This window comes from Mirounga angustirostris, unplaced genomic scaffold, assembly GCF_029215605.1.
Source record: "Mirounga angustirostris isolate CCGP_5_RB_7025 unplaced genomic scaffold, mMirAng1.0.hap1 SCAF_5, whole genome shotgun sequence".
Taxonomy (NCBI): Eukaryota; Metazoa; Chordata; class Mammalia; order Carnivora; family Phocidae; genus Mirounga; species Mirounga angustirostris.
This window is the reverse complement of record NW_026991713.1, coordinates 16,908,760-16,932,275: the sequence shown is the minus strand read 5'-3', so window position 1 is coordinate 16,932,275 and position 23,516 is coordinate 16,908,760. Positions and strand designations below refer to the sequence as shown.

The 23,516-nt window shown below is 35.7% G+C and overlaps 1 protein-coding gene across 9 annotated transcripts in view; it reads left to right on the top strand.

The window, feature by feature from the left end:
* WASHC4 (WASH complex subunit 4) overlaps positions 1-23,516 on the top strand; it is a 63,520-nt gene that overhangs the window by 6,978 nt on the left and 33,026 nt on the right. For all 9 annotated transcript variants that reach the window (XR_010411372.1, XR_010411371.1, XM_064590691.1 and 6 more), the window contains exons 5-15: positions 42-87; positions 552-619; positions 3,444-3,526; positions 5,070-5,112; positions 5,584-5,687; positions 6,270-6,390; positions 8,142-8,265; positions 8,373-8,500; positions 9,297-9,457; positions 14,779-14,905; positions 19,368-19,493. Coding sequence is in view for 7 of the 9 variants with exons in the window: in XM_064590691.1 (XP_064446761.1) it covers positions 42-87; positions 552-619; positions 3,444-3,526; positions 5,070-5,112; positions 5,584-5,687; positions 6,270-6,390; positions 8,142-8,265; positions 8,373-8,500; positions 9,297-9,457; positions 14,779-14,905; positions 19,368-19,493 (1,131 nt within the window). In the remaining 2 variants the exon portion in view is untranslated. The remainder of the gene's footprint in view (positions 1-41; positions 88-551; positions 620-3,443; positions 3,527-5,069; positions 5,113-5,583; positions 5,688-6,269; positions 6,391-8,141; positions 8,266-8,372; positions 8,501-9,296; positions 9,458-14,778; positions 14,906-19,367; positions 19,494-23,516) is intronic.

Here is a 23,516-nt window from a genome sequence, read left to right as displayed (position 1 = left end):
GTAGCGACCTTTAAAATTATTTTAATTTTTTTTTTAAACAGGCTGAAACTAAATTTTATAATGGTCTCTTGTTTTATGGAGAAGGAGGTAAGTTTTAAAATTTTACATTGTAGTGTCATGATGCCTTTTTTGAGGTTGAGATTTTGAGATTGAAAACTTCATTCCAGGACTACCATGATTATGTAATGTATTGTGAGAAAATAAGCATTCAAATTTTTTGTTGGTTTACATGTTTGATAAGCAGGTAGAATAAGCCTGGGCGATGAAGCAGAAGCAAATTATCTAAAATTTATTTGTGGTATTTTTGTAAGTTACAAAGCACTATGGCTAGATAAGGATTTTCCTTGAATTCATTAAATAGTGAAACAGATGGTTACTTTTAATTGAATGATTAATGATTGTCTCATGTTTCTTTTCAGTATAAAAATTCTGTTTTCAATACTATGCAGATTAGAACATATACTAATGAATAAAAATTATTTTTCTTTTTGGGTCTTGACTAAGTTTAAATTAAAAAATTGAAATACGATTCTTCATGTTACCTTTTAAAGCTACAGATTCCAGCATGGTGGAAGGTGATTGCCAAATTCAAATGGGAAGATTTATTTCATTCTTACAGGTAACTGTTTTTTACTTATTATTTTTTTAAGTTTGGGTAAATTACACACAATTAAAAAAGATTTCTGACACCTTCAAATGCTAAGAATGTGTATTTTGAAGGGTAGGACACTTAGTTGGCATTGGATTATAGTTAAAGAGGTCTTAGTTCCTGAAAGGTTTTCATAGCATTTTACGGAAATAAGATCTCAAAGTAAGTTTGGTTCTTTTTTTTCTTTTCTTTTTTTAAAATAATTTCATTTGTGGACAATTTGTCACCATGCCTTTTAAAATAATTTAAGGGGCACCTGGGTGGCTCAGTTGGTTAAGCGACTGCCTTCAGCTCAGGTCATGATCCTGGAGTCCCGCGATCGAGTCCCGCATCGGGCTCCCTGCTCGGCAGGGAGTCTGCTTCTCCCTCTGACCCTCTTCCCTCTCGTGCTCTCTGTCTTTCATTCTCTCTCTCAAATAAATAAATAAAATCTTTAAAAAAATAATAATTTAAACTTCGTGTCAAGTAGGAAAAGATAATTTATGTCAGAAAAAGTTGTTAGTGGAGATGGTTACGCTAGTACATGAGCAGTGATAAGGTTTTTTAAAAGTAGCACTCAATGCTTCTAACCAGATGTTTCAATCAGATCAAATCAGATGTTTTCATCACTGCAGTTTTAGTTATTCTAGGTCTTTGGTTTAGTTTTGTCAAAAAAATGAAAGAACTTCCTATTTTTTCTTTCTCCATTATAAAAGCAATGCTAGTACCATATGACAAAAGCAAAAATTGGGAGATAAGGAAAAAAACACCCCTAATTCCACCTACCTCCTGATTGTTAGGTTCAAGATATGATGTATTTCATTTAATCAAACATACTAATATATTGTTCAGCTCATTTATATCTTTACTACCTTTTTTTGTCTCCTTGTTGTAATTGAGAGCATTTTGTTGAACTCGATCTCTGTTATGGTATGTGTCAGTCAGGGTCCAGTCCAGAAAACAAATCACAGTATTTCAGAAGAGGAGATTTGATACAGAGGATTGGTTATATAAGAGTTGGAGGGCTGAAAGAAAAGAGGATAGTGAGGTCATCCAGAGGAAGCAGATACCACCTCTACATCAAGAGGAAAAAAAGGGGGAAAGAGTTGGGGTTACCAGACTCTGGGAACTATGAGCAGGAGCCCCGTGTAGTTACTGCTCATACCTATGAAGGAGGCAGCGCCGCCTAGCAGGCTGGTACCAGTGAGAGGGCAATGCAAGGTTAGTTCTGGAGTGCTGAAAGAAGCTGGAGGTGGAGCAAACTGCCATTGCTGGGGTGAACTCTTATGCTGATGCAAACAGCAAGAAGTAGTAAGGATGTCCTTTTCCTGCCTTTAGTGTCCTTTTAGTGCCACCTGTTGGCAGAACCTAACAGGAAGCCTACTGGCAGGAGTCTAAGAAATGTAATTCACAGGTCCCAGTGAATGTGTCAGTTTCTTCCTCTAGTTTTATCAAATTTTGCATTTCTTATTTTCAGGATATTCTGTTTGGTGCGTGCAAGTTTAGAATTGTTAATCATTCTTTATAAATTGAATCTTTTATTATTATGTGGTGACCCTGTTAAACTATAATTATGTATATAATGTGCAGTTATGTAAATGTGTATCATATATAATAGCTGTGATAATGCTAACTATTTTGTCTGATATTCTCACTGCCCCAGCTCTGCTTTAGTTTACATTTTTTTTTAATTTATCTTTTTATATTCTCTCAACCTTTCAGTATCATTATGTTTTAGTTGTATTTTTTTAAAACCATGTGTCTGGATTTTCCTTTATTCAGTCTGAAAGCCTGAAAATCTCTTTTAATTGGTTAATTAATTCTATTTCTATCTTATGTAAATAGTCTTATACATTTGGACTTGTTTCTGCCTTTTTTGCTTTGTGCCTTCTTTCTGAATTTTCTGTTCTTTGCTTTTTATTGAACTTTTAGAAGTTTAATAAGAAAGGTAAAACTGGAGGTATTTAAGTAAAATTGAGACGCATTATTTTCATTTTCATACATTTTAAATAGCTTTTGGATCTCATCGACAGCTGCATAAAATTTCATTTTTAAACCTTCAACAAATGTTTTAGAAGCCTAGCGTATGTTAGGAACTGTTCTTGGTGCTAGGGATACAGCAGTGCACAAAACCAACGGAAATTCCTGTCCTCGTAGAACTTAAAATTTAGAATAGCCACAGCTTTAATCAGGTTTTGAATACTTTAGGATACAAACTGTTTTTTTAGGTTTAAGCATTGAGAGCTTCTGAAAAGAAATTTTCAGAAGGTGTGGGATATGGTAGATGCGAATTAATTATTTAATGACAAACATATTCCTGCAATAATTAATATTTCCCTTTCTGTGTGCCAGGCTTGTTTATAGATAAAGTTAAAGGTAATAAACATTTGAAGTTATTTCAGAGTGACTTCTGGAGAGCCTTTTTCCTCATTATCCTACTTTCTAAATTGGCAGCTTTTGAGCTTTTTCATTCAGATGTTCATTTATTTATTCATTTAATAGGACAGAAATTTATTGAGAAACAGTGGCTATTAAGGAATAAGATGGTCTCTGTCATTTAAGAATTACATGAGCAACTAAAATATAAGACTTAAAATAGAAGTATGAATGAAATGCTGTGGGGACAAAGCAGTAGAAATGACCTTGTGATGCAGGAGAGGAGTTAAGAATCAATTGCTTGAAGGATGCTTGAAGTTGTCTGGCTGCAGGTTAACTGGAAACTGTTTTGCTTTTGTTTAATATTGTTACCATAAAATTGAGAAATGGTGATATTTAAGAAGCAACTATGTAACATATACTCAACTTGTCATTTCAGGAACTGTCTTGTTTTGTTACGAGGTGCTATGAAGTGGTGATGAACATAGTCCATCAATTGGCTGCCCTCTATATCAGTAACAAGTAATGGATTTTATAAATATTCGTGCATTTATAATAGAGATGCAGGGAATGCTTTCTAAAACTAGCCAGTTACCTGAAATAGTTTTTTGTTTGTTCATTTGTTTACTCATTCTTACATTCATTTATTCACCATCATTTGAACACTCATGTTTCAAACACTACTTAATGTATAATACATAGGTTAATAAGACAGTTTCTGCCATGGTGAATGAGTTGTTATCTGTCTGAATAAGAATGTTGACAGAATATACTTAAATTTGATTTTATAGGAAAAGGCTAACATGGAATTAGAACATGTACCAAATTCTCTCTCCTTATTTCTCCTTTATAGTGACTGTTCCCTGGCTTATTATCTGGGGGAGTGGGACCAGGGAATCTACACTGAAAAAATTTTGGTTTTATTCAAATGATCTTCCAAGTTTGGGAACCACTGTTCTAAATCAGGAAAAATGATCAAATTTTCATAGCCATTACTGTTCTTAGGACCACAAAGTAACATCTCACATTTGATTAATACTTCATCCTTAAAATTTTCACCATTTACTATTTAATTATAATCTTACAGTAACGTTGTTTAGTTATATGACAAGGGGTTCTCAATTATGAGAAGAAGTGATTGAGACCCAGAGGAATTGTATAAGATTCCATAGCAATTTAGATGCTGTTCTTTGATCACCAGTCCATTCATTGTTGTTCTTACTATACCAGGCTGCATCTTAACTCTTTATGAACTGGAAGACTGTGTAACTGTTTCTCATTCTCATGTTTTTCTCCTCAGCCAGGTGTTTATTTTGTGTTCTGTTCTTTCACTGAAGCTGTTCTCATGGCAGGAGGGAATGAGAGCATAGCTCCCCTAACCCCTGCAGTACCTGATGTGTAATTCAAAGAGGACTCCCCACCACCACACCCTGCCCAAGAAAGATGAAGTTTATTTGTATTTTATATTTAATAAAATATTCTATCTTGTGGAATATCCACATGTGCTTTGATATACAAGTACTATTTTAAATAATTTACTGTTGAGTAGAAGATGTCTAGGAAATAAAATTGAATTATCTCGGGGTTTTTGACTTTAGTACAATGTTGGTTGTATGCATTGTTTTTCAGTAGGAATGAGAACTCAGAAATAAACCTGATTAGTTTCCAAGTGCCAGTTTGGGTAGGATAATAAAATGGTTGGAAACTGAGAAATTCTGTTTAGAAAAAAATGAGTATCAGTTTTGTTATTTTTCCACCTCCATCCCAAACTCAGTCCTTTAGGTTTAAATGACTAGGGTTATTCATGGGCCACATATTGTCATTTCCCTACCCATTGAGTTAGGTGTAGGCAAGGATAGCCCTGACTCTGTATATACAAGTTAGTTCTCTTCTTAGGAAAGTGGAGTAAGGTCTCAGAAATTCTAGTGATGACAGCCTAAATAAAGATACATAGGTGTTAAAAATCCCAAGACCTTCTGCTGCTATGTGTTTTCCTCAAAATAAAAGTGAACTGTGGTTAAAAAAAAAAAAAAAGTTTTTTTAATTGGATGTTCTTTTATTACAGGATTGCACCCAAAATTATAGAGACAACTGGAGTTCATTTTCAGGTAAAAGTAATTTAAGTTGATCTGTAAAACTATAATTTTTACTATATTTTGCTGTGGAGTTTATATGATTGGGGAGTACAACAATTATAGCAAAACTCTTAAAGGATTTTTTTTTTTTTTTGCCTTTGTTCTCTTTTATCTGTGAAGTTGATGAGGCATTACTGACCCACTATCAGTATAACTCTTAGGTTTTCCCAGTAGTGGCCCAGTGCAGGTTCTCTAAGTGGTCTCTTTGGAGCGTGAAACAATTCTGCAAAGTCACAATTAAGGATGATATAGTGGGCAAAGCATTTCTCTATTTAAAGCTTATTCCATCTGAGGATTAATAGTTTCATCTGTATGTTAATAAACTGATTTATCCACTGCTTTAATTCAGTAATAATTAGCCTAGTGTGTTTAACTTTAAAAATCCACAGGAAGCTTAACTTGTAACTAGTGATTAAATGATAACCATTAAAGGTTTTTTGACAGACTATGTATGAGCACTTGGGAGAGCTGCTAACAGTTTTGCTTACCCTGGATGAAATTATTGATAATCATGTCACATTGAAAGAGCACTGGACTATGTACAAAAGGTGAGCCAATTAAAATGTTTAAGATAGTCTCTTATTTTGTATAGTTAATGTACTAGTAAAAAAGGAAATAAATGTAAATAGTGCAGATCTTTTAAAAGACCTGGAAATCTGTATTTAGAAGGATCTCATATCAAATGTTCTTATGAATACGGTAACCATTTTTAAATTTCAGATGAGCTTGTTTGAGAGTATGGTATACCTGTATAAAGCCTCCTAATTCTTAAACTATGGTAGAATGTTAATTTGAGTACCTTAGAACTCAGATTAATTTTTCTATGGTTCTGTTCAAGTGACAGTTGTTTTTCCTGAACTTGGCTTTATTTCATTGTATATTCTTAGACTTTTTTAAGTCGAGGCATCTTAATGTTGTTCATCTGGAATCTAGAGAGTACCAGATATCTGAATTTAGGATGATATAAAAAGGTATGATTAGAAAATTAAATATATTAGCATTGTTTTTATTCAGATTTTCAAATGTGTAGAGCCAAACAAGAAATATAAATATAAAATTTTGATTTGGAAAATTTTCAATTGAAAAATTTATTAGGAAAATTGAAGGTCTTTCTCCTAATCTTCCATAAGGTTACTGAAATCTGTCCATCACAATCCTTCAAAATTTGGAATTCAGGAAGAAAAACTAAAGCCATTTGAAAAGTTCTTGCTGAAGCTAGAAGGGCAGTTACTTGATGGAATGATATTTCAGGTATGAGAGCTGTATCAGGCTATACTAAATGGGCTCCTTAGTTGATCCAGCTCAGAACTATAGTACGACGACGCTTTCATAGCATACTGTTGAAATATGTGTTCTTTAAAAGTGCTGGGGCTTAAAGGGCTTAAGACATTGTTAGTGTACTAAAATATAATTATTTTAGTACCTAGTAGCAAATAAAATTAATAGTACTAGTTGTATTTGGGGGTGAAGGTTTTTTTTTTTTTAATTACGTGAAAAGATAAAACTATTCAAGGATTAAGATCTAAGCAGTTGTATTAATGTTTGTTGTTAACCTCTAGATTTGGGTTTGTTATGCTACCTTTTAAAAGTCTTTAATTCTTCCTAGGCTCAGGGAATATAATTTGGGTTTGTGCAGGCCAGGTAGCTTCCTATCATTTAGTAGCTTTTTAAAGCTTAAATTAATTAAAATGAAAGAAAATTTCACTTTCCCCACCACTTTCAAGTGCTTACTAGCTGTATATAATCTAATTATTGCACCATACACCTCAAACTTATATATGTTAAATATCAGGGATATCTTAATAAAGCTGGGGGAAAAATAGCCACAGTTAGTTTGTGGCTAGCTATTGTATCAGGCAGCACAAATGTAGAACATTTCTGTGATCACAGAAAGTTCTGTTGGCTAGCACTGCTTTGGGTAGTATTCATCAGAAATTGCAGTATACTTAAAATCCATTTCAGGGTTATTTTTAACATTTTACATAATCACAGTTTTTTTTTTAATTGGTGTATAGTGGACACACAATGTTATGGTAACTTCAAGTGTACAACATACTAATTTGACAAGTCTATACATTATGTTATGCTCAGGATCACAATTTTTACAGATCGATCCCAACTCTTGTTTATATCAGTTTAATGGCTAGTATATTAGGTTCAGAAGGAAATTTTTTTGTCCTTGATTCTTTTTCCAGGAGACATTTTTTTTTTTAAGATCTTATTTATTTATTTGAGAGACTGAGAGCGCACGAGTTAGGGGAGGGGCAGAGGGAGAGGAACAGGCAGACTCCCCGCTGAGCGCACAGCCCGACATGGGCCTCTATCCCAGGACCCTGAAATCATGACCTGAGCCCAGGTCAGACACTTAGCTGACTGAGCCACCCAGGTGCCCCTCCAGGAGACATTTCTATACATGCTGTAATAAAGTGCTAGGAAAGTAATTGTAGTCAAAAAATTTGCTCTTAAAAGTGCACAATAAAATAATAAAGCATGTTTTCCAGTGCTTCATCAGATATGTCTTATATACATCATTGAATAACCCCATGTATATCTCTTCATGTAGAATTATGGATTTGTGGGGCGCCTGGGTGGCTCAGATGGTTAAGCCTCTTGCCTTCAGCTCAGGTCATAATCTATAAGGCCTGGGATGGAGCCCTGAGTCGGGCTCCCTGCTCAGTGGGGAGTCTGCTTCTCCCTCTCCCTCCACCCCGCCCTGCTCATGCTCTCTTTCTGTCTCTCAAATGAATAAATTCTTAAAAAAAAAATAAATGGATTTGTGGCTCAGTTTTATTGCACTAACTGGTACTCAAATATGTACGTACATACATATTTTCCATTCATAAGGATTTAGATATTAGATGACATTAAGGTAAAAACTTGAGCCTCATTGTTAGTAAAATTAAAATGATGAATGTAGAAGTTTATCACACATACTATATTTAAATCTGTTTCATAGTTTATTATTCAGGGTCTAAATTTCTCTTTAAATGTTTCCTCTTTAGGCCTGTATAGAACAGCAGTTTGATTCTCTCAATGGAGGAGTATCTGTGTCAAAAAATAGCACTTTTGCTGAAGAATTTGCGCATAGTATTCGCTCAATTTTTGCAAATGTAGAAGCCAAACTTGGTAATGTAAAATGCATTTTGAACTTTTTGTTGCTAAAGTTTGCATTTCCTTGAACATAGAACTTAAGTGTATTTGTTCCAATTTTCTCTCATGCTGTTGTTTTTAAGGAGAACCTTCTGAAATTGACCAGAGAGACAAGTATGTTGGAATTTGTGGACTTTTTGTACTGCATTTTCAAATTTTTCGAACTATTGATAAAAAGTTTTATAAGTCTTTGTTGGACATTTGTAAGAAGGTAAGAACTTGGAACTTTTATTTTTTTCAATTTGAATAGATGAAAAAGATTTTGGATTAAATTGGATATTCAAAAATGTATTTTATTCCTGCTTACAAAAGTACTAATTTTTGTAATACATTGTAATAATTATAAAAATAATATCGTAGTATTCATTTTTAAAAACCAAGCATTCCAGGAATAAGTAATACAGTAAATGGAAGTAGTGCATAATTCCACATCATATAAATATCTGTTCGTGGAGGTTTTTTCAGATTTTTTTCCTATAAATTACTTCCTATTATTGTTACTACTTTTTTCTCTTCTTTTTCTTCTGTTCTCCTCTTCTTGCCATTCCTTCTCATTATTGAAGTAGAAAAAAATTGAAATTGATTTTACATCTTTGCTATTTCCATGCTGTGACATCTGATTTAAAAACTGAAAATTTAGTTTGTGTGTAAAATCAAGTGATATGTGACCGTGAGTACCCAGCCATCTTGGGTCTTTTATTTTTTCACTAATGTAGAATAAAAGTAAAAGTCATGAAGATTCAAGTTTCTGTTTGCTTTTTGCATATTTTTATCTGAAAATCTGTAAGAGTGTGTGTGTGTGTGTATTTAGTAGTTAGGCAGAATAAAATTATTTTCATACTCCACATCAGATATTGGAATGCCTTAATTGTGCCACAGTAAGATAATTTGTTTCATAATCTATTAATGATTATAAGTTGTCTTCCATTGCATATTGTAGAACTATTAAATAGCTTATTGTTTAGCCTGCATTTATTAATTTCCCTTCCTTATGTTTACTATTTCAGGTACCAGCCATCACTCTAACTGCTAATATTATTTGGTTTCCTGATAATTTTTTGATCCAGAAAATACCAGCAGCTGCCAAACTTCTAGACAGAAAAAGTCTTCAAGCCATTAAAATACACAGAGATACTTTCCTACAGCAGAAAGCTCAATCACTTACCAAGTAGGTTTTATAAGTACTCACAATGAAAATATTTAGATACTTTATATTCTTGGATCTTATGTTGACTCTAAATATGTGGAAAACATTTGATTATAAGAACAAATAATATTTATTACCAGAGAAAAATTTGGACAGTCTGTAGGAGACTTACTTTTTAGGAGTTTTTTTTTTTTTTTTTTTTTTTTTATTTGACAGAGAGAGACACAGCGAGAGAGGGAACACAAGCAGGGGGAGTGGGAGAGGGAGAAGCAGGCTCCCCGCAGAGCAGGGAGCCCGATGCGGGAGTCGATCCCAGGACCCCGGGATCATGACCTGAGCCGAAGGCAGTCGCTTAACCAACTGAGCCACCCAGGCGCCCTGTTTTGTTTTGTTTTAAATGACTTAGGTTTAAACTCTGTTAAAGATGTAGGAAAATTATACTTTATGGAGATGTATGTGTGTGTACATATGTACCCATATATACATGTATTTGCACACATATATGCATACACAACTTTTTATCAGATACATTAAATATTTTTTGTGTAAAGTTCCTGCAGTAGATGTCATTTGATGACATTAAAAATATTGTGTGTCCATGATTCAGTGATGGTTTTTAGAGGAGTTGATTTTAATTTGATGTACTCCTTTTTTAAAATTTTTATTTTTATGAAAGTAATATATGTACATATTTAAAAAATCAAGAAGTACTAAAAGTTTAAATGGAAAAATAATTGTCCCCAGCCCACTTTCCCCCTGTACCTGAGTCCTATTCCTTAAAAGAACACTTTTAACTTCAGTTTCTTCTGATAGTTACATTCTTACATTTTGTCTAAGTCTTACTATGCAAAATTTCAAATATACACAAAATAAGAGAAAATAGTATAAGGCCCCCCCATGTTCTCATCACCTAGATTCAATATTTAAATTTACTGCACATTCTTGAGTACACTACCAAAATCACGTTGACCTGAATGAAGATTTTAAGTGAAGTGACCCAGGACTGTGCCACTGGCCCTGTGCTGGACACAGTTTTTATCTGTGACATGGTTAAAAGGTAATAGGGAAATTTATCTTCTTCCTTTTGATCTTGACCATCAAGGGGAAATTGGGCCACTACTGCAGAATGTGGGGGGGAGGAGGAGTATGTCTGGAATATAGGCGGTCCCCTGAAGCATCTCTTAGTACTCCCAAGTCCTGTGATTAAAGTCAGTGGAAAAATGACAGTTACTCAATTCAGGCAGGATTACTTGCAGCAGAGATTTCATAGCTCTCTCATACATTTTAAAACAGACCTGAGAAGGGAAAAAGACATAGTTTGGATTTAAGGAAGTGAATTCAGTAAGATGGAGAGACAGGGATCAGGTTTAGTAGCAGTAAATAAAAGATAGGGATATTTTGATGATCAGAAGCTTGATATTCTTTAACAGTGTAATGTAGTTGCTAAAATGCCAATACATACTTGAATTACATTAATAACTCTTCCTGGGTTATGGAAACTGATAGTTATAGTATCTACGCCATGTGAATTGGTAGTTTTGTTCAATTTTTATTGGTCACATCATAGTCAGTATTTGGTGGTGTCACATTTTAAGAGGGACACAAAATGCAGCAACCCTAAATGAAGCTGATCAGGATATGTCAGAAGACCTGACAACCATGCCCTTTGAAGAGTCTCTATATAGTTTGGCCTTTAAAAGAGAAATCTGAGGAATGTTATGGTGAGCTCCTTAAATATTTGAGGGGCATTCAGGTAGAAGAGGGAACAGATTTGATCTCTGTGGCTCCAGAAGGTTGAACTAGAACCAAAAGATGAAGATGACAGATAATAATAATCACCAATATTATTGAGCTCTTTGTAGCAGGCATTATGCTAAAGGCTTTAAACACTTTGTCTTACACAAACCCTGTAACAATCTTCTCATGTGGAAAATAATAAAGGTCACAACTAATAATAACCTGGTCCTTTCTATAAGTCAATAACTAAACTATTCCATGCACTTCACGTGTATCATCTCTTTTAATCATCAGAGAATCTTATGAGGTAGCTACTGTTGTTATGGCCATTTTATAGGTCAGATAATTAAAGTACATTAAACTTGCCCAAATTTAAGCAACTAGTAGGTGGCAGAACTGGACAGTCCTAACTCTAGAGCACAAGCTATTAACTGCCACTCTATAGTAGTAGTATTTTTAATCCCATTTTTAGATAAGGAAGATGAGGCTTAGAGAAATGAACTTTGCCAGGTCATATAGCCAGGCGCGGGTCAGAGAACATGCAGACCTGCACCAATCCTACTGTAGAGCGTTTGCAGCAGAGTCGTGTAGGCTGTTCTGAGAGGTAATGCGCTCTTTTCCCTAGAGCTGTGTAGGTAGATTGTAGATGACTAGTAGTCCAAGATGCTGTAGGATGGGAGGCTTATCAGGTGCGAGACCGAGTAAGTTGACTTTCAATGACCCTCCCCCTCCACAATAACATTTTATGTTTCTAAATTATTTGATTCCAAAGATACATAGTCACCATAGAGCTCCAGGGAGCTAAAAGGGATAGTGTCCTTTTCAGTCTCCTTGCAGTTCTCCCAAAGAAACATAAAATTCACTCTACTGAAATGAAACCCAGAAGAGGGGAAACAGTGTGGTCAGCATGAGTTTTGTCTAATGTTTTAGGAAAAGTTGGAGTTACTAAGAGCTATCCCAGTCAGGTTCTAGAGTTCATTATACAAGTGAGAAGGGAGCAGTGGGGGACAGTTTCCCTGCCCCCACACTATGCACTAGACTCTAACTGGCCAAGTGCTCCAGCCACGTTCTTGACTGGAGTCCAAGGTTTATAGGTTGGTTGCTGCATTTTGCTTTTCATTCACAACCATTTCAACACTGGAAATACTGACTTTAGAGGATAGAGGTATGAACCTTCATTTCAAACCTCTGTTGACATTACAAGTGTTGACACTATTTCGTGTTTTTTATTGGGACAGGAAATTTTTTCTCACTAGTGTTTTTCCTGTTTGTACTTTGAAATGAAGCTGACCATATGACAGACCTTTGGCTATTTTTGGATACCCTTTGTCAATTAACTTGCTTTTTAAGGCTTGAAGCAGTTTCATTTTTACATATTTGCAAGAGATGAAGATCATCTGGTGTCTGGGTGTAGGAGTGATGGGTGGAGTAATAAGCAAACCTCTGCTTTATTCTGCATAGTCTGATCTAAAACTGAGTGAGTGCCTTTGACTGTGTTATTATCCTTCTTCATGTTAGTGATTACTCTCAGGGAGCACTCCATAATCTAGGCCTCTTCCTTCTGTCCTTGCTTATGATTTTTCTATCCCTCCTGTATAGTCTGTCCCTGCTGAATACTGATCACAGCCTCCTCAAAAGTGGAGGCATTGCCCTAGGACCTTACTCTTTCTCTGTATTCCACACTTTTAAGTAGAATAATCCACAAGTCAAATAATAACCCACAAGTCAAATAATGTTAGCACCTTTGGAGGCAAAGCCAAAAGTACAATTGTCAGTGTTACTTGTTTAATGGAATTCTGGCTCAGCAGAAATTTTTCTGAGATTTGATGCTGGGGTATCATGTCCTTAAGACAGTCACGAAAAATTTTGGTGTAATCCCTCTTCAGGCTGAGTTCTTGAGATTGTCAGACTGCTTGGCAGTATGACTGGCAATAAACTCAGTGTGGGATCTGATCTCAATCAAATGAGTCTCTTCAGTCCCTTGCCCTGAGACCTATCCTCTAGCTGATTCTGACTGGCAATAATGAGATGTTTCTCTGACTGAAGGAGGTTTTTTGTTTTGTTTGTTTTTTTAAGGTTTATTTTAGAGCAAACTGGAGTGGGGGTACGGGCAGAGGGAGAGGGAGAAAGAATCCTTAAGCAGACTCCCCACTGAGCGCGGAGCCCTATGTGGGGCTCCGTCCCAGGACTCTGGAGATCATGACCTGAGCCGAAATCGAGAGTCCTCGGCTTAGTCAACTAAGCCACCCAGGTGCACCTGAAGGAGGTTTTTAGAAAGAGTTGGTAACGTCAGATCCCACAGAGGGGAATTGTTCATTTTTTTTCACACTAAATCTTTATAAAGTGTATATTGAACAGCTTCTGGGCTAAAAGTTCCCATCTTGAGCAATTTGAGATGCACTGATAGAGTGATTCAGTGTCTGTAATTGGCCTGTGTAGGAAAATTATGTTACTGCTTTAGTGTTTCCTGATGGGAAAGCTTCCTAGATTTGGACTTATATCTTGGCTCGGCTATGTACCAGTTGTATGATCTTGGGCTTGTTATTTAACTTCTCTGTGTATCAGTTTCCTCTTCCATAAAATGGAGATCATAATACCTACCTCATAAGGTTAATGTGAGGATTGAATGAGTTACTTTGTGTAAAGTTCTTAGAACAGTGGCTGGCATATAGTAAGCATTCAGTAAATGTAGCTTTTATATCCAGATTCTGACTACTTCCAGTCTCCCATTCTGGTTCAAGTTGTTATCCCCTTTCTTCTGCATTATCACAGTAGCTCCCTGAGTGATTTTCCTGCTATTACCCTTGTCCCCTTTATAGTTTATTTTCAACATATCAGCCAAGGTGATATTGGTCCTCTTCAAAGTTAGGTCAAGTTACTCTGCTCAGATCCTTTGGTGGCTTTCCACTGAAATCCTCCCTATAAATTCTTACACAAATCCTGTTCTACTCCCCACCTTTCCCACACTGCCCCCCAACCCCTCTACTTCTCTGATTTCCTTTTGTTTTCTCATCCCTGCTCTCTGACCTCCAGCCGAACTGACTTCTTTGTTATTACTTGAACATGCCAGACATACTTCCTGTCTTAGAGCGTTTGCATTTGTTATTTACTTTCCTAGAATTCTCTTCTCATATATTTACATGGATTACTCATTCATCTTCTTCAAATCTTGGCTCAAAATCATCTTTTCAATGAGCCTGCTTTGATCACTGTATTTAAAATTGTATCTGCCACTCAAGTCCCTGTCTCTTTTCCCTGCATTTTTTCCATACCACATATCATTTAACATCTTACAGATTTTAATTATTGATTTCTTTATTATGCAGCTCTCCTTTCTAGAATGTAAGCTTCATTGTGGCAGGGATTTTTATCCATTTTGTTTACTGCTAACTTTTGTTTTTAGTACTGAGAAACAGTGCCTAGCCTGAATAGGCATTCTGTAAACATTTGTTGAATGAGTAAGTTATATATGTATGTAGGATGTCTATAATTTGAAAACCGGAAAGGTGACTGCTGCAAGGAAATATTTTATCCCAACCAGTTCAAAGAAATGGAAGTAAATTTTCCTTCCTGTGCTGAGTAACCACAATATTTTCTTTTGTTAGAGATGTACAGTCTTACTACGTCTTTGTGAGCTCATGGATGATGAAAATGGAATCTATTTTATCTAAAGAGCAGAGAATGGATAAATTTGCTGAAGACCTCACCAGTAGATGTAATGTTTTTATACAGGTAGTTGCATCTTCTTACTTAGAATATTTTGGGGGTCATTTCTTTGTTAATCCAATGTATAGAAGTTACACTTTGAAAAAACTGGAAAGGATATGTTTTTATTTTTAAAAACTGAAATTGATTTGATTATGTTTGGATCTGTGTGATTTATTAATTTAGATATTCTAATACGTGCAATTATATTCCCTTCAAAGCATGACTTTTTTGCTGTATCCATAAGTTTTGATATGTTGCATTTCCATTATCCTTTAGTACAAAATATTTAAGAAATTTTATTGTGATTTCTTTTTCAGTCTGTGGGCTATTTTGAAAGATATTTTTTAATTTCTAAAGATATGAGGATTTCCTAGTTATTTTTTTATTATTGATACCTAGAAATACTAAGATAATTTTGGTATTTTGAAATTTGTTGAGATTGGCATTATGGCCCAGCCTATGGTCAAGTTTGGTAAACATTTCGTGTATACTTGAAAAGAATGTGATTTGCATTTGTTGGTTGTAGTGTTCTGTATATGTCAAGTAGGTCATGTTTGTTAATGATTTTGTCTGCATATTGTATCAGTTACTGAGAGAATTGGGTTAGACTCTCCCACTGGCATTGTGGATTTGTCTGTTTATCCTTTGTCAGTTTTTTGTTTTATGTATTTCGAGACCAAGTCAGTGCATAACATTCAGGATTGTTATTATCTTCCTGGTGAATTGAACCTTTTATCATTATGAAACGTCCGTTTTATCTCTAGTAATGTTCTTTGTCATAGGTCTTGTGTGTGTGATAGTAACATAACTATACCAGTTTTCTTTTAGTTAAGGTCTACATGGTATGTCTTTTTTGATCCTTTTACTTGCAACCTGTTTGACTCCTTATATTTAATGTCTGTCTCCTGAAGCATCATAAATTTTTCCCCAGTCTTACAATCTTTGTTTTTTCATTATTTTTTTTTTTAAAGATTTTATTTATTTATTTGACAGAGAGAGACATAATGAGAGCAGGAACACAAGCAGGGGGAGTAGGAGAGGGAGAAGCAGGCCTCCCGCAGAGCAGGGAGCCCGATATGGGACTCGATCCGAGGACCCTGGGATCATGACCTGAGCCGAAGGCAGACGCTTAACGACTGAGCCACCCAGGCGCCCTTTCATTATTTTTTTTAAAGATTTTATTTATTTATTTATTTAGAGATATAGTAGGGGGGAGGAGCAGAGGGAGAGAAAGAAGCAGACTGCGCTGAGTGCAGAGCCCGACGTGGGGCTCAGTCTCACAACCCTGAGATCATGACCTGAGCTGAAGCCAAGAGAGTCGGATGCTTAACCAGCTGAGTCACCCAGGCACCCCTTTTCATTATTTTTCCTGTCATTGCTGGTGTATTTGGATTTAAAGTAGCACCTGACTAATTGTTTTCTCTTTGTCTCACTTGTTCTATGTCCCTTTTCTTTTCCTTTCTTCCTTTCTTTTGAATTAGTTTAATCATTTTATTTCTCCCAATATTAGGTTTTTAATTCTGTATTCTTTTATTGTTTTTTTAATCGTTACTCTAGAGATTTTAAGATGCATCATTTAACCTTCAACTCCAGAATAAATGAGTACTTTTATCTCTTTCTAGACAGTGTAAGGATCTTAAGCCACCTTAATTCTATTTATCCCCTTCTCACCTCTGCTGCTGTTGTTTATTTTTATTCTCTATATTAAACTTCACAAGGTGGTATTATTGCTGCTGTTGTTTTATAATCAGGGTCCATTTAGCTTTATCCACATATTTATCTGTTCTGTCCTTCCTGCATCTCTCCATCCTTCTATTTGTGGAATACCTGTTAGTATTTCATTTAAAATGTCTTTCTGATGGTGAATTATCACCACTTTTTCTCTGAATATCTTATTTCAACTTCATTTTTGACAGTAGTTTTGCTACATATAGAATTCTGGGTTGGCAGGATCCCTTACCTTCCTCCCCCCTTTATCATCTTCTGGCTTCTTTTATTTTTGTTGAGAAGTCAGCTGCCAGTTTTGTTGCTTTTTTTGGTGAGTCTTTCTCTAACTGCTTGTAAGATTTACTTTTTCGTTTTTAGCAATATTACTAGGTACTTAGGTGTAGTTTCCTTTGTGCAGTGCTGCTTGGGATTTGTAGAGCTTCTGGAATTTGTGGAAAATTCTCAGCCATTAACTTTGCAAGTGCTATTTCTATTTTCTTATATCTCTTGCTCTCTTTCTCTTCAGCTGTGTCTAATCTGTTAAACTATTTACTGAATTCTTAATTATTTTACTTTTTAGCTTTTTGTTTCTTATAATTTCCAGTTCTTCTTCTGAATAAATTTTGTTTCATTTCCTTCAACATATTCAGCATAATTATTTTGAAACCCATGTCTAATAATTTCATTATCTGGATATTTCTGTTATCATTTCTCTGGTTTTTGGATATGTCTTATTGCTTTGTATGCCTGGTTATTTTTTATAATGTATGGCACATTGTATATGAAAAACTGTGGATATAATTGAAAGATCTGGATATTGGTTTTTTTCCTCCAGAGAGGATTTAATAATCTTTGCTTGTGATGTACAGCTCGTCTAGGACAACTAGCAACCCAGATCACCTCAACCCAGTTATGGATTGAGATGATTTGAAGTGGGACCTAAATCCTTTGATGGCTGTTTTTTTTGAGTTCACCCTTACTTTTTAGGTAGTTTTTCAGGATCTGAATCCAGAACCTAGGTTTTACAGGACCTCCATCCCTCTTTGATGGGCCATGAACTCCTTATTTTTATCCCCCTTTCCTTTCCGTGAGTTGTTGGAAGATAATGTTTGGCTTCTGTCTTACTTTCTTTTGGAAAAGGCAGCTGCCTCTTAAGGGAAGGCAGCCACAAGTGCCCGGCTCACTTCTCTGGGTTTCTGTCTTCTAGATTTGGGCCTTATATTTCCTTATCTTTGTGGTAGTTCTTTGATGCCTTCTAAGAGATTTAAAAAAATGTTTTGCCCAGATTTGCTAATCGTTCTTTGTAGGAAGACTGGTCCAAATTGTTTATTCTGCCATTAACAGAAACAGACCCTAGACCTCTCCCCTCCCCATCTAGATTTTTAAAAGACATCCTTTGTATATATCTTTCACAAATTAATGACCATTTGGGAATGGTGTGATATCAACCCATGAGTTCTTTCTCCTCCATTACCCTTCAAAAAAGAAACTCCCTTTTTCTCCCTGCCTTAGAGTTACACTTTTGCTGTTCCTTGTTTTTGCTTTTTAACTTTTCGAAGTGTTGTGTTAGGGCCGAGTCTGGTGTAATAGTCCTGTAGCTGACAAGGTAAGACTTGGGGCTCTTCCCTGTGTGTATGTCCCAAGCTTTAGTCTTATTGTCTGTCACCTTTCTTAGGATGCTACCTTCTCTCTCATGTCTTATTCTTTAATTTAGCTCATCTCCTTATCACAGAGCTATTATTGGTTCAGAGAAACTCCTCCCTCCCACCCACATTGACTGTCACTCCTTTACTGAGTCACTGTTACACTGATGGGAGAGTACTTTATCTCTCACATATGGTAGAGGAAAAGAAAGAAGGTTGAGAATCACTACCATATGGTTTCTGCCCAGCTCCTTGGATATATCCACAATAGTATGGTTTAGGTTCATCTCTAGACTGTACATGTATCTTTTTTTGGTCCTTTATAAACCCAAAGAATCTTTATTATTATGTTTCTATGTGGTTTTTTTAGATCTAAATGAAAATATATCTGAGAGATAAATATCCTTTTTCCTGTTTTCTTATTTCATCCCATTTCCCTGGGTTTGCTAGCACTCAAAATATTTTTTAAACCTCACAAGACCTGTGTGCTTCCTTTGTGAATGGAAGGGTAGGAGAAAATCTGTTCATATCGGGCTGGAAGGAGAAAAAATCTGATTAGCACCAACATAGGCAGGGGACACGGTAGCAGATGGACAGTAGTAATTGACCTTGGTGAAAAGGAAAGGTGGAATTGGCTTGGAAGTGAGAAATACCTTTTGATATGTGTATTGGCCAGAGAGCAGCTCTCCTCATTTTTCAATTCCTAGTTCCTTGGAGTCCTTAGCTTTTGTCTGCAGCAGATAGGAGTCTTTATACTCTTGTCTGGCAGGTAAGATAAGGATGAATAGATATCTTCCTGACATTCAGATCATTTCTCTGAAGGGTTTGTGTGTTTGTTTGTTTGTTTTTAATGGGAAGATTCTTTAACTGTGATTATATAACATAATTTCAACAGTACTAAATTTATGGTATGTAATGGGTTAAATACACTTTTAAGGGTTGCATTGAAACTTCACCATCATGTGTATATTGTATGAGGAAAAGTATTTAAAAATCTTAAGAGCAGACTTTAAAATGAATTTTACAAACAATAGTTATTGGCAAGTTGAGGAATAATTACTGTTACATAGAGAATGAAATGTTGAAGAAATGAAACTTTTTCTTGTGATTATAATCAGTGTGTTATTTTTTTATAGGGCTTCTTGTATGCATACAGTATTAGTACCATTATTAAAACCACAATGAATCTCTACATGTCGATGCAAAAACCAATGACCAAAACCTCAGTTAAGGCATTATGCAGGCTTGTTGAACTTCTCAAGGTAGGTTTAAAATTATTTTACTTGCCATTATAATTGAGAATTGACCTGTGCTTAAATTAAGGTGGTCTTGTAATATTTGACTTCTTGATTATGAGAATAAAAAATTGTGGGAAAGTGTACTTTTCTCTCAATTGGCTAAAGAAACTAGCCATTGAAAGACATTTTTGAGTAACTTTTTATGAATGGCCAATATATTTAAACTTTGTTAAAAATTAGCATATAGGGGCGCCTGGGTGGCTCAGTTGGTTAAGCGACTGCCTTCGGCTCAGGTCATGATCCTGGAGTCCCAGGATCGAGTCCCACATCGGGCTCCCTGCTTGGCAGGGAGTCTGCTTCTCCCTCTGACCCTCCCTCCTCTCATGCTCTCTCTCTCTATCTCATTCTCTCTCTCAAATAAATAAATAAAATCTTTTAAAAATAATTAGCATATAATTTTGATTTGAATTTCCCTGATGGCTAATGATGATGAACATTTTTTCATGTGTCTGTTAGCCATTTGTATGTCTTCTTTTGAGAAGTGTCTGTTCATGTCTTCTGCCCATTTTTTGACTTGATTATTTGTTTTTTGGGTGTTGAGTTTGAGAAGTTCTTTATAGATCTTGGATACCAGCCCTTCATCTGTATTGTCATTTGCAAATATCTTCTCCCATTCTGTGGGTTGCCTCTTTGTTTTGTTGACTGTTTCCTTTGATGTACAGAAGCTTTTTATCTTGATGAAGTCCCAAAAGTTCATTTTTGCTTTTGTTTCACTAGCCTTTGGAGATGTATCTTGAAAGAAGTTGCTGTGGCCGATGTTGAAGAGGTTACTGCCTATGTTCTCCTCTAGGATTTTGATGGATTCCTGTCTCACATTGAGGTCTTTCATCCATTTTGAGTTTATCTTTGTGTATGGTGTTAGAGAATGGTCGAGTTTAGCCATCAGGGAAATTCAAAACCACATTGAGATACCACCTTATACCAGTTAGAATGGCAAAAATTGACAAGGCAAAAGACAACAAATGTTGGAGAGGTTGTAGAGAAAGGGAAACCCTCTTACACTGTTGGTGGGAATGCAAGTTGGTACAGCCACTTTGGAAAACAATGTGGAGGTTCCTCAAAAAACTAAAAATAGACCTACCCTATGACCCAGCAATTGCACTCCTGGGTATTTACCCCAAAGACAGAGATGTAGTGAAAAGAAGGGCCATATGTACCCCAATGTTCGTAGCAGCAATGTCCACAATAGCCAACCTGTGGAAAGAGCCGAGATGCCCTTCAACAGATCAATGGATAAAGAAGATGTGGTCCATTTATACAATGGAATATTACTCAGCCATCAGAAAGGATGAATACCCAACTTTTACATCAACATGGATGGGATTGGAGGAGATTATGCTAAGTGAACTAAGTCAAGCAGAGAAAGTCAGTTATCCTATGGTTTCACTTATTTGTGGAACATAAAGAATAGCATGGAGGACATTAGGAGAAGGAAGGGAAAAATGAAGGGGGTTGGATATCAGAGTGGGAGATGAACCATGAGAGACTGTGGACTCCGAGAAACAGGGTTTTAGAGGGGAGGGTGGTGGGGGGGTGGGTTAGCCTGGGGGTGGGTATTAGGGAGGGCACGTACTGCATGGAGCACTGGGTGTTATATGAAAACAATGAATCATGGATCACTACATCAAAATCAAATGATGTATGGTGACTAACATAACATAATAAAATAAAATTTTAAAAATTAGCATATGGTGAGAGAGAGAAGAAGGAAAATGAAAAGGTTAGCTTAGGTATTGTAAAGTTTTAGTCATGGAAGTTTTAAGCATGTTGCCTGAATTATAAAAGAGTATGATCTGGCACAAAAATTGACACATAGATCAGTGCAACAAAATGGGGACCCCAGAAATAAACCTACAATTATATGGTCAATTATGACAAAAGAGGCAAGAATATACAGTGGGGAAACAGTCTCTTTAATAAATGGTGCTGGGAAAATAGGACAGCTACATGTAAAGAATGAAACTGGACCACTTTCTGATGTCATACACAAAAATAAACTCAAACTGGATTAAAGACCTAAATATGAGACGTGAAACCATAAAAATCCTAGAAGAGAGTACAGGCAGTAATTTCTCTGACATCAGCCATAACATTTTTCTAGATATGTCTCCAAAGGCAGGGGACACAAAAGCAAAAATAAACTATTGGTACTGTATCAAAATAAAAAGCTTTTGCACAGCAAAGGAAACCATCAACATAACAAAAAACAACTGACTGAATGGTTGAAGATATTTGCAAATGATACATCCAATAAGGGGTTAATATCCAAAATATATAAAGAACTTAAACAACTCAACACTAAAAAAAAAAAAAAAAAAAAAAATCCAATTAAAACATGGGCAGAGGACCTGAGGAGACAATTCTCCAAAGAAGACATACAGATGGCCGACAGACACTTGAAAAGATCTTCAACATCACTCGTCAGGAAAATGCAAATCAAAACAACGAGATATCCCCTTACACCAGTTAGAATGGCTAATATCAGAATGACAAGAAATAACAAGTATTGGTGAGGATGTGGAGAAAAAGGAACCCTCATGCATTGTTGGTGGGGATGTAAATTGGTACAGCCACTGTGGAAAATAGTATGGAGATTCCTCAAAAAGTTAAAAATATAAATACCACATGATCTAGTAATTCCACAACTGGATATTTACCCAAAGAAACTGAAAACACTAATTCGAAAAGATAATATGCCCCCCTGTGTTTATTGCAGCATTATTTACAATAGCCAAGGTATGGAAACAACTTAAGTGTCCATTAGTAGACAAATGGATAAAGAAAATGTTGTTATATATGTAATAGAACATACACAGCCATAAAACAGGATGAGATTGTGCCATTTGAGACAACATGGATGGACCTAGAGAGCATTATGCTAAGTGAAATAAGTCAGATGGAAAGATAAATACCATATAATTCCATTCATAAGTAGAATGTAAAAACAACAACAAATGAATAAACAAAAATCAGAATCAGACCTATAAATACAGGAAACTGATGCTTGCTGGCGGGGTGGGGGCTATGGAGAGTTGGGTAAAATGGATGAAGGGGAGAGGGCGGTACAGGCTTCCAGTTATGGAATGAGTAAGTCATGGGAATGAAAGGCACAGCGTAAGGAATACAGTCAGTGATATTGAAATAGAACTGTAATGGGACATTGGTAGCTGCACTTGTGGTGAACATAGCATGATGTATAAACTTGTCAAATTGCTAGGTTATATACCTGAAACTAACGTTGTGTATCAACTATACTAAAAAAAAAAAAAAAGACATCCATTTTATAGTGTTCAAATGCACATGAGGCTAGTCAGCATGAGGCTAATTATTTTGTAATTCAGAGAAAGTGCTGCAATGTTGTGATTTGAATACTTCTGGAAATATAAAATGTTTCTTAGCATACTCTATATAAATAAATAAAACCCCTTGTGGGCAGGAAAACCCACTTAACCTTTTGTAAAAATTGAAATTAAAAATTTTCTAGCTAATTTCTGCTAGTGCCTTTAGATTTGCTTAGGAAATAAAAATTTGGGGGCATTTTTAGCCTTTTTTTCTTTAAGATATTATTATATTTATTATGAACTATCAAAAATGTATGTATATGTGTATTTATGCATACATATTTAATAAACATAATTTTAAAAAATAATAGACACTTAAAAACGCACCATCCCATTTAAGAAATACTAATATTTTCACAAACACCCTGTCCCTCTGTGATTACATCTTATCCCGTTCCCTCAGAGGAAACCATTGTCTTGAATTTTACGCTTACCATTCCCTTGTTTTTCTTTTTTTTTTTTAAATATTTTATTTATTTATTTGACAGAGAGAGACACAGCGAGAGAAGGAACACAAGCAGGGGGGAGTGGGAGAGGGAGAAGCAGGCTTCCCGCAGAGCGGGGAGCCCGATGTGGGACTCGATCCCAGGACCCTGGGATCATGACCTGAGCCGAAGGCAGACGCTTAATGACTGAGCCACCCAGG